Raw genomic sequence first — 12,595 nt, 5'->3', positions numbered from 1 at the left:
ATGCTAAGAAATTTGTTAGAAGCAGTATTATATGAGTGCACAAAAGAAGACCCCTTAGACTATATTAGCATTAAGCTAACTAGGTTGTATGTATGATTGGTAACCTTCTTTGAATGATAAATACATAAATATAAATAAATAAATAAATAAATAAATAAATAAATAAATAAATAAATATGACTAAATGATAAAATCTTTGACTATAATTTCATACATCAGTACATGTTTTCAAGAAATTGTTTCATAAAAAGTTTTAAAACTTGTTCCAAATTTATATTTTATTTTAGCTGTAAGCTGTGGTCAGCCTCCATCACTAGATAATTGTATCATTGAAGACATCACTAGCCGTACATTTGGTGGAGCAGTTACATACAACTGTCAAACTGGGTATGAAATCCAGGGCAATGCTGAGATGGGATGTCAGGCTGATGCCAGCTGGGGTCCATCTCATCCTACCTGTCATTGTAAGTACATACATACAACAGTGGAAACTGAACATTCAGCTAACTGATAGTTATAGGTCAAGTCAGAGGCCATTAACTGAAAAGTGTCCTGTTAACTGAAAAAGTGTCCACTAAATGAAATTGAGAGCATGGTTGAAATGATATGGGGAAGAGTTGGAAAGGAGTATAACTAAGGTTTTAGACACCAACTAAATCTGTTGTTGCAATGTATTGATATAAGCTATTGAATGGACATTGGTTTAATTGTACTTAAAGTACAAAATTTTAATTTAATTGTGTCTATCTTTGTGTCAAAAACATACAGTGAAACACCAAGCCAACATAATTTCAACTGTAACAGCACAATACATGTTGTGTTTGGAAGTATGTCTTCAAGCCTTGCCATCTTTTGTGTTTATCTTTTAAGATTTTTAACCATTGGGAAATTCTCCAAAAATTCTAGAAAAAAAAAATTTCAATTCCCAACAAAGAATTTGAGTTAGGATAAATTGTGTTGGGATTGGGTCTTCGAACCAAGAAAACTTGTTATGTTTTGTGTTAATCTCTAAAGATTTTAACTATCAGGAAATTCTCAAAAATGTCAATTCTCAACTGCTGATAAGTAAACAAAGAATTTGAGTTAGGATAAATTAATGGCAGACATAAAAGTGTTCACAAATGAATCAATAAATTCAACCCAAAATGACTTTTTTTTTTTTTTGCATTGCAGTAATCACCTGTGAAGAGCCAACTGCTTCTGTTAATGGGTTGATTGTTAATCTTCAAGAACTAAGTGATAGTGGGTTCCCCTATAATTCAGTAATCCAATATGGCTGTCTGACAGGATTTCAGCCATCGGGGATCACCACAGCAACATGCAGATTAGATGGACAGTGGACCAATGATCCCCCTATTTGTGAGCGTAAGTATTTATTAAGTTAATTTTGTGGCATCATTAATGGCATTAAAGAACTACTGCCACCACTGATACTACTTCTACTACCATCATCACCACCACCACCATTAATCAACATTACCACCACTACCATCATTGTCATTACCACCAGTATTACTTCTACCATTATAAGAACCATAATCACCACTATCATCACTACCACCATCACCACATCACTATACCCTCATCATTACCAGTGTACCACACCACCTATTGTCAGGCCACTACAACCACCACTACTACCCCATCAACATACCACTGCCACAACCACCACTACAAGTGCTACTACCATGCATCACTACCCCATCACTACCACACTATCACCACCACCACATGTACTACCACCCCATCACCATCACTATACAACCATCACTACTACCCCATCACTTATCACTACCACCATCATAGCCACTGTCACCACCACCGCCACCACCACCACTTCTACCACCACCACCGTCATTACCACTACCACCACTACCACTGATAGCATCACCAATACAATCACAACCACAAATTCCACCATTATCACCATCATCATCATCACCATCATCGTCACCATCATCATCATCACCATCATCATCATCATCACCACCATCACTAGGTGTATAACTAAATCTGATATTTCCCTCTTGTAGGTGCATTATGTGTACAGATATATATGGATGACACTACTAGTATACTGCTACCATCAGGACCATATAGAGTTGGTGATAGTGTAAGATTAGATTGTAAACCTGGATACACATTACCTCCTAGTGAAGTCATAACAACTACACAATGTGTTAGGTCTGACTTGTGGAATCCTGACAAGTTAACATCCTGTATCGGTAAGTTAACATCATGTATTGGTAATTAATTGATCGATTGATTGATTATCTAGAGTCCCTCACTTGCACCCTCCAAAATTCCATAGTACAAAGTTGAAGGTTGAAGGAAATGATTCAAATTACCGTATTTGGGTCTGGATGAATTCGGAGACAATATTATAAAAATTTAAGAGTTACTTCAATTCAAATCATTTAACATTCAAGCTTTGATTCACCAAATATATGTGATTAGATGTGAATTAAGCAGCAAGTTTTCATGCAGATTTATCTCCATGTGCAACACATTATTTAGATTTACAGCTAAAACAGAGTGTTCACCAGATACATTATACATACATTTAATTATCAGTGTCAATCATTTGCCAAGTTGACTGAGGTAGATGTTTTACTCACGAGATGTGCACCTTTTTTTTTTGCTGAATACAGCATGATTGCGACTGAAGAGAGAGTTTTGTTTAGGTTCATTCAACTTTTTAGATTCCCTCAATAACAATCATGCTGTGTGTTCAGCAGTAATAGTGTTGTTATCTATCAAGTAAAACAACAACCTAAACTTACAAAATGATCAACTTTGATTTAAAAGCCTATATGTTACATACAGTCTTCTGTTGGACATTGCCTGTTTTAACTGTGATGTTGTTTGATTAAAATTGTATTTATCACAACAGATAAGGATGAATGTCGTCATGAAATGGACAATTGTGATGACAATACACAAACCTGCCATAATCTGATTGGCTCTTATGAATGTCGGTGTACACCTGGATATGAAGTTTCACCCGATAGTCAATCAGAGTGTCAAGGTAAGAGATGATTGGTTCTTATGAATGTCGATGTACACCTGGATATGAAGTTTCACCCACTAGTCAATCAGAGTGTCAAGGTAAGAGATGATTGGTTCTTATGAATGTCGATGTACACCTGGATATGAAGTTTCACCCACTAGTCAATCACAGTGTCAAGGTAAGAGATGATTGGTTCTTATGAATGTCGCTGTACACCTGGTTATGAAGTTTCACCCACTAGTCAATCACAGTGTCAAGGTAAGAGATGATTGGTTCTTATGAATGTCGGTGTACACCTGGTTATGAAGTTTCACCCACTAGTCAATCACAGTGTCAAGGTAAGAGATGATTGGTTCTTATGAATGTCGCTGTGCACCTGGTTATGAAGTTTCACCCACTAGTCAATCAGAGTGTCAAGGTAAGAGATGATTGGTTCTTATGAATGTCGCTGTACACCTGGATATGAAGTTTCACCCACTAGTCAGTCAGTGTCAGTATCAAGGTAAGAGATGATTGGTTCTGCAACAAAACTGTTACAAACTGGTAATAAATAAATGAATAATTAATTATGGTAATTAATTTATTATCTTTGTCTAATTAATCCACAGATATTGATGAGTGTGCCAATCAATTATTGAATAACTGTAACCAACAGTGTACTAATACCGATGGTGACTACATATGTTCCTGTAATACTGGATATGTACTTTTCCAGGAGGATGGAACCAATGGATTCTTCTTGCCACCCGGAGAATCTGGATACAATTCCCTGGATTCATATATATTTAATCGAACTTGTGTTCGTAAGTACAGTACAATACTGTAGCCTTTTGTTTTAATCTTAAAAGGGAATGCTACTCAAGGAAATAAATTAAGTTATTTTTATAAACCATGGGTTCTTGAGAGTCATATGTCATTATTTTACATCATATAATTTCATGTGAATTGCCAAGAAATGCCAAATTGACACTAGTTTCACTTTCATTGCCCTAGCGTTTGTCCAGTTTTGTCTCAAGGGAGTTAGTCGAAATGAATAATTAATTTTCATGATTTTATCTGTTGGTAACAAGCACATAGAAGTCATGTATATTTATTATTCATCTAATGAATATGCATGCACTTGATTCCCATGAGGCAACACTGGATTACTGCTAAGACAATCACAGTACAATGAATGTGAAACAAGATTCAATTTAGTGTTTCTTGGTGATCACATACAATTTATGTGATGTTCTCCTCAGAACTAAAAGTTTATGAATATGCCTATATTTCCTGGAGTGTTCTTTTTTCCCTGTTAATGCTAAAGGGGAGTGCCAGCGAAGGAAATTATATCATTCTATAAAAATACTTTTGTAATTAATTAATTAGCCTTGCAAAACTAGTTAATACAAATTTGCCTCAATGGCTAAAGTCCTTGTGCAAGATTTGAACCATGATTGTGCCTCAGTCAACCCAGCTGTATAATTGGGGACCTGGTAGGATAGAGGTTGATATGTGAATGCTTTAATTCTATGTACTAATAGAGACTGCAATGGATCTATGTTCCCCAGGGAGTTGAGGAACAACTAAAGGGCTGCTGTGCTGGTATAGGGCCATACCAGGGGTAGTAATTGTTCAACACTTTGGGCACACTGTGAAAAAGTGCTACATAAAAATTAACATAATTGTAATTATTATTTCATATTTTTTTGTTTTTAGCCATGTTGTGTTACGCATCAGCAGATTTAGATCCTTGTGAGATTATTTATCCAATGGATGCTGTACAGAGAGACGATGGTATCTATATAAGATATGCCGCAGCTATCAGTATTATACCTCAGATGGGTTTTATAGTTGATGGTGCTAGTATCTTAGTGTGTAGAGATGGAGGACTTTTGAATGGTGATATGCCTCAGTGTATTGGTAAGTCAACAACAATTCTCAGTACCTGAAATAATAATAGAAAGTTACTGCCTAGGAACATCATAAAAATAATGAACATTCGATTTCTTGGTCGACACAACTTTCGCACAATCTACGTACTTCTAGCATGAGGTAAATGCTACTGCATGGAGGCCAGTGATTTCACAGCAATAGGTACTGTATAGCCAAAATACAAACCATTTGATCATGTGGCAATCATGTGACACCCATGTGACTAGACTTTTGACCAATGAAATCTTCTGATATTTTGATATTTTGTATATATCTGCAGCTGCTACGTGTACTGCTCCAGAAGACATAGTAGATGGTACATGGGTTAGCTCAGATCCTGGTAACTATGGTTACAGGAGTACAGTGGAGTATAGCTGTGATGAAGGATACTTTCTGACAGGGTCTCATATCAGAGTCTGTGAAAAGTTCTCTGAGTCATATTATCTCTGGAGTGGATTTCTACCTGTGTGCAGTAAGTACATTAGATTTTGTACTTGTTAATAAAGACCGGTATAAATTTTATCATAGCTTGAAAGTCATTTAAAAAAAAATTGGAAGAATGAACGTATACATACTACTACAGAAATCAAAGCTATAGACAAACAAAGATAGACACAAACTAAAACTGTTGTTGATGTACTACTTTTGAAACTGACATAAATGTACCCACAGTAGGGTGGTGTCTCAGGTAACAAATTTTCTCTCAAAGTGGTCACACATCCAACCTTATTCAGTGTTTACATTATCTTGATTACAGGGTGATTTTATCCATATAGCCCAGGCCCTGATTACAACCACTTGCGTAATCTACCACACGAAACAACAATTAAAGTTTTAGTTAAATGTTTCTATTGTATGCACTGAATGAAGGATAGTTGCTTTTCAATATCTTCTTTGGACTGAGGACCTTTAAAGTGGCACCAACTGAGTTTATAACAGTTACTTTGTTTCCTTGAGTGAAAATACTTACGTAAAACCTCAATTATAATGTAAACTATTCTAGTAATAATAATAATGAATAATGTTGGATTCTTATAAAGCGCTTTCCCACACCGTGCTCAAAGTGCTTTACAATTATTACCTCTGGCTCGGATCAGAATGGCACAACAGCCCGGCCCTTTAGTCTTCCTCAACTCCCTGGGGAGCATACAATCCATTGTAGCCATTTAAGTGCATAGGATTAAAGCCTTCACATTGGAACCTATATCCTACCAGGTCCCCAATTATACAGCTGGGTTGACTCAGGCACAGTCATGGTTCAAATCTTGCCCAAGGACTTTAGCCACTCAGAAACAAACAGCAGGCAGTGACAGGGCTCAAACCTGCAACCTGTAGATTCCAAGCCGGTCACGCTAACCATTCACCCATCATGACTCCACATTTTATAATGTTAAATGTTGATGCATGTCTTCTATGACATTACAATTGTCTTCTGACATTCAGTTGTTAGAAAGAAAAGTTTATTGCATAGTTGGGATTTCCATGACATTTTTTTGTACACTTGAAAAATTACATCATTGGCCCATGTTTAAGTTAATAATTCTGATACCAGGTTTGAGTTCAGTCAGTTACAAGTGATGTTTTCTTATACGTCAGTACCGTTTGAATATGGAGCAAAATTTACCCCCAAAATGTATAAACTCAGCTTGTGCCCCTTTAATCTTATTTTTATCATATTCAGGTCCTAGGAGTTTTACATAATTTTATTTTTGATGTTAATCCTATTCTTCAGCTGTTGAGTGTGGCTCATTAACAAGTCCTGTGGATGGCCTTGTGCAGTATGATGATACAACTGAAGGAAACACTGCAGTTTATTCCTGTGATATTGGCTATCAGCTGTTTGGATCTGAGCAGAGAGTTTGTCAGCTGGACGGAACATGGAGTGGTGATATACCACACTGTCAATGTAAGTCATTTCAAAATGGATGAGATTTACTGTACTGATAATGTACATTAATCGTCCAGATATAACTTGCACCAGTGCACGAGCATACTAGTGGTATTTGCACTGTAGTGCAATACTGCCAAAATATTATTGCATACCTGAATGCAAATGATATGTAAATGAGGATGCAGTCATTCATTCTAAAGGGGGAAGGGGAACACCACTTCAGGAAATTAAGGCATTTTCATAAACTATAGGTTCTGGATAGTCATTTCATGATTTTACATCTGATTCATTTACAATTACTGCAATTTCAGAGAAACACAAAGTTGATATTTTGCCTTTATAGAATATCTAATTGCTGAAATAACATGTTCATGGTTGCACAATGAATATTCATGACTCATCAGTGCTTATTCCTTTCAGTGTAAACATCTTTCATGAATATTCATTGTGCAACCGTGAACAATTATATTATTTCTGCTGACTCTCATGATAAAATAGCGCCTAGCAAAGATATCCTATAAAAGACATAAGATCAACTTGGTGTGTCTCTAAAATAGCAAGTAATTGTAGATGATGTAAAATCCTGAAGTGACTCTCCAGAACCCATAGTTTATGAAAATGTCTCTATTTCCTGGAGTGGTGTTCCCCTTTAAAGTAACAGAATTAGAATTTAGAATTTTAGAATTTATCAATCAATCAATCAATCAATCAATCAATCAATCAATCAATCAATCAATCAATCAATCAATCAATCAATCAATCAATCAATCAATCATACCCGTTTTTCATATCATAGCATTCAAACCTCTAAACGCAAACGGTGACCAATTTTATCTCTTTATTTGTATATAGTAAAATCCTGTGATAATCCAGGAACTCCAGAAGGTGGTCAACAGCATGTTTCTGATCTGAGTTTCTTTCTTGGAAGTACTGTATACTGCACTTGTAATGTTCAAGGTTTTGCCCCAGTTCCAAGTGAGCCTATAGAATGTATAATGGATGACTTTGCTCCAGGTAGGTGGAAGTCAAGTTAACTCATATCCATTTTCAGCTTCTCTAAGGGTCACCCCTTTTACATTGTTACAGCAATTGGTTAGTCAGTTTTTTTATCATGTGACACCAATTGGTTGGTCTTTTCTTGATAAAAAAACAAACCCATAGGTGTGTGTACATGTTGATGTGATATGACTGCCACAATAAGTTCATCATTGAATAATGTATTTTTGTGTTTGTAAAGTGGGAATATTAGAAAATCATTCAAAAATGGTACAGTGACAATGAATCTTTGTAAATCTTGATGAATGAACATTTTTCAAACCCAGAAATCAAAACAATCTGATGTCTTTATTTACCTCTATTTTTATCGATTTGTGTCCTTTGCATACATTCAATAGCACGTCGTCGTCGCAGGAATACAAACAGACAGCCAATATACCCATCTGAAACTAGGAAAAGAAGACAAAGTGATGAACCATACTGGAGTGCAGACATACCAATATGTGTTGGTGAGTGTACAGTATCGTAACATAACACTGTCAACACTGATACATATGGTATTAAGTACAAACTTGAAGTGGTCATATTAATGAGACAATGGTATTTCATATTGTTGACACACACCATTCATTAATTCATTCAACATTATGATGCAAAGGGCCATAACAAAAATGGATGCATTGGTATATACATGGCAAGGAATCAAGAAATAGGCACAGTTTAGTCTAGATTTTAGTGCTATTGATATACAGGTAGTCTCGCTGCCAGACTCGAGACTATCGTCCCTAATCTGTTTACCGAGCGGCACAGCCGCGAGAAGAGAGGGACCAGAGAGGAACGATAGAGTAAACAGATTAGGGACGATAGTCTAGAGTCTGGCAGCGAGACTAACATACAGGCAGACTCACACATAAGTGAAACTACATACAAATATAAAAAAGTCATTTAAAAGACAAAATTACAAAGTAAGTAAAATTGATGCACCTACATATTTCCATAATCCATTAATTTACAAAATAAAAATAAAGTAATACCATTCTATTGCAGATTATGTCGGTTTCAGGAATTTGTAGAGTTGATGGTTACTAAGTGTCAAGATCTGACAGGAGGAAGAGATGATATTTCACCTTGGAACATTAGAGTCTAAACAAAAACAATACTTTTATCATCAATTATCTACCAGTGTTCTATTTCTAGGTGTGGGCTATCTATTCGTGTGCATGTTCGTTCCATCTAAAGTGAAACAGTCCTTGATAAAATGTCTTTTACTGCTTATCATCCCTAATATCTGTAGATACTGAGCCACCTGTATTGTCCTGTCCTCCCACCAAAGTGATATTGACCAATGAAACTGAAGTGATTGTGACATATGATCCTGTAGATGCTACTGACAACGATGAAATAAAATCAATCACGTACAGTCAACCAAATGAACTTACTGTCAGAACACTGACGTATGTGAAAGTCACAGCCACTGTAACAGATACAACTGGTAACACTGCATCATGTGATTTCTACATTGATGTGCAAGGTAAGACATTTTTTAAAAACTTTCTTTACATTAATAATATCCACATGTTTTTGTATTAATTTAATAGTTTCTGTAATTCAAAAGAAATAATTTTTGTGCAATGACTATTGACAACAAAGACAATGAGATAAATGATAACGCAAATTATAGCAGTGGGGACCAGAACAAATCTGAATGTAGTTGGTCCTACAGTAGTAATCAAGATTAATACAACTCTGGTAATTTAGTTTTAGTTCTAACTCTAATCATTCTTGCAAGCCAGAACTGTTATTTTTTCCATGACACTGCGAAATAACGAAACCCTATTGGCTTTATGATGACTCTATACACTGTATACTTACAGTAAAGCTACATGTACAGAGTTCTAGTCTAAGAGCCAATCATGAACAAGAAAATGACATCTACCCCACATACACATTTGCTCTAAAGCACTAAATAAAAAGAACAGTAACTACCATAAATAGTAGATTGAGTGAAAGTTTTATTGAGAATTGAAAAGAAAATTCACATCATCACACAACTTTAGACAAAATGTCTTGACAAGAAACAATTTTTTTTAGTCTAATACAGTAGTAATTAACATTAATTTGATAATTAATTTGATGTTCCAAATTGCAGCAACTGATTGTCCAACATGGAGTCTAGGTGTACCAGATGAACAGCTCAGTTGTTCTGATTTGGCTGTCACTGACACAGTTGCTGGCTATTCCTGTAGTGTAACCTGTCCAGAAGGTTCCGACTTTATCCAACCTTTGCCTGAACCTGGATATTTTACATGTAGAGTTGGGACTGGTTGGGAGCCACACAATATAGTACCACTGTGTGTCAGTAAGTATAATGCTAAAACTAGACTAGACATATTTTAATAATGCCATCATACAGTGCTGGAAAGTATACACTGGCATTCTGTCAACACAGACAAATGCTATCTTTTCAGTAACATAAATATGTGACATGGTGGCTGAACAGCATAGCACCACAGCATGTGCATGTTGGTAATAAAGTACCATGTAAATCACACAGTGTTGGAAAGCTTACAATAGCATTTTCTCTAACAGAAACAGACAATTTCTATCTTTTGCATGTAAATTTAGGATACAGTACTAGGCTAAAAACAGTAAAAGTAACAGAATCTGAATTGTACAACTTTTTCTGAATAGTTACAAATTTCATGATAAACTTCATACAAGTTATAGTAATACATGCACATGGTAGTTATTTAGGTGCAAATTTTGCTTGTCCCCAAATGGACTGTTACATTCTATATTACCTTATTTGTCTAATTTGCGTGATAACATCTTTTAGCTCGCTTCATTCAAGCAAACTACCATTGTTTTTTCATCAGTTGTATAATGTTCACTTCATTCAAGCAAACTACCATTGTTTTTTTCACCAGTTGTATAATGTAGTATTACAGTAGTAATATTTTTGTTTTGTTTTTGACACAACAGTGCAAGAAAATCCACAGTGTCAGCTAAGTCTGGAAGGAACCTTCAATTCTCAAACTGGTGTAACAGAACGGTACTGCTACGATCTGTATGTTGAATTTCTGGAGGCTTTCTTCTTGGAGCAAGGAGAGACTCAGTTTCTCTTCCTGTGTGATCGTAATACTTTAGAAAATATTGAATTCTTATTTCGTGCCAAGATGTCAGTCTTATCTCCTACAGTTGTGAGTAGTATGAATGCTATCAATTACTGTAAACCTAGATATTTTTGCCACAAGAAAGTTTTGTGATTTTTACCGGCTTCAGCTATAGTTCTCAAAGACTAAGTTTTACTAATTATCAGACTGGTACATTGTTTTTATGTACAAAAAGGCATATTAGTCACTATTTATTTTTGCATTTTTGTTTTCTAGCGAAATAAGCAAAACTAAGTCTTTACATATACAATAGTTAAAGTGCAATATACTGGAAAGAAAATTCATACTCATATATTTGTATACGTGAGCATTTCTAATGAAAAGTGAACATGTTTTTTTAATTGGGGCATCTAACTTTCATTTTAGATTGAATTGATCGAAAATCATGTTCATGAATTGCAGTTCAGTTTGCTAAAAGGTCACCACATACACAAAATGGGTTGTAAAGAAGGTACTACATGTATATATCAGAATACCACTTGAACTTGTTTATCACCAACTGTTGATAAATTCAAGAAGGATATAAAGATGCATCTGTTCAGAAGAGCTTTTGAACTTTTTACAATGATCTGCTATTGTTCCTGTTCAGCCTCATAGAACATTATGTGGTAATGGATTTTGTCTGTTTTGTTTCCCCAGTGATGCCTGTATGTATTTCATCAAACTATTACAGAAGGGGTATTCTGACCATCATTTTGTTTGGTTTTGAGTCGAAGCAATATTTTTCAAAAAACAATTAAAAACATAAAATAAAATAAAATCCTGATCTACCTACCCCATTCTCTGAGGTCATCTTATCAGAAACACAAAATTATTTTTTTAGCCTAATCATTTTTATTTTTATTTTTATTTTTTTGCATTTTCTCTCAACCCCAGCTAACTGTAGAATTAGTAATTGGTCTAAACGTCGTTGGTGAAAACATCAAAATAGACAACATTGAGATTTGCCAAGACAACCTGTCAACACACATTATAAGTGAAATGACAAGTCTTTCTGTGGAAGTCAACAATGACACATGTCCTAACTTTGTGTTAAGTAGTGAAGGTTTCCAAGAACGGCAAGAATCTAATGGTGCTGCTTGTACGTGTCCTAATGGCTATTCCTTTCGGAATGATCATTGCTGTAAGTTTCCATAAAGTTAAAACTTTTACGTAAAACCAACAATAAAGGTTGAGACTACAATGCCTCTAGACATAAGGAGAGTCATCCAAGAACACAGAGAAACAAAAAAAGTACACGAAGAAGGAATATTGACTTGAATTTTTTTCAACATTGTGTAGTAATAAACAGACTCCACAACCAAGGGTTCTAAATACTTATGAGTAAAGTTTCACCTGTTCAGGTTGACAGGCATTGTCAAACTATCCATTTGCTGGCTTTATCACTAGGCATAGTGGTGCTTAACAGGCAAAACGTTACCCATAAGTTACTAGAACCCTTGGCTGGTCATTCTAAAAAGAACTAGTAAATAATATCTTTTACTGATTAGATGAACATATTTGGCCAAGACCATGGTTTATTACTTATGCGCACACAAATTGGATAGATGTTACTTATCCCAGGTTTTGTTGATGTTTACACCTCAATAGTTGAATGTGGCTTATCAAATA

At 35.3% G+C, this 12,595-nt stretch overlaps 1 protein-coding gene across 1 annotated transcript in view; it reads left to right on the top strand.

Moving 5' to 3' along the window:
- Positions 1-4,710: 4,710 nt before the first annotated feature.
- Positions 4,711-12,595, top strand: part of LOC144452453 (uncharacterized) — a 30,616-nt gene continuing 22,731 nt past the window's right edge. Inside the window, exons 1-9 of the mRNA XM_078143551.1 lie at positions 4,711-4,912; positions 5,205-5,396; positions 6,657-6,830; positions 7,668-7,829; positions 8,210-8,320; positions 9,106-9,342; positions 9,961-10,170; positions 10,794-11,011; positions 11,861-12,107. Coding sequence (XP_077999677.1) covers positions 4,711-4,912; positions 5,205-5,396; positions 6,657-6,830; positions 7,668-7,829; positions 8,210-8,320; positions 9,106-9,342; positions 9,961-10,170; positions 10,794-11,011; positions 11,861-12,107 — 1,753 coding nt within the window. The remainder of the gene's footprint in view (positions 4,913-5,204; positions 5,397-6,656; positions 6,831-7,667; positions 7,830-8,209; positions 8,321-9,105; positions 9,343-9,960; positions 10,171-10,793; positions 11,012-11,860; positions 12,108-12,595) is intronic.

The sequence above is a fragment of the Glandiceps talaboti genome, chromosome 22 (assembly GCF_964340395.1).
Source record: "Glandiceps talaboti chromosome 22, keGlaTala1.1, whole genome shotgun sequence".
NCBI lineage: Eukaryota > Metazoa > Hemichordata > Enteropneusta > Spengelidae > Glandiceps > Glandiceps talaboti.
This window is presented reverse-complemented; position numbering and strand designations above follow the sequence as displayed.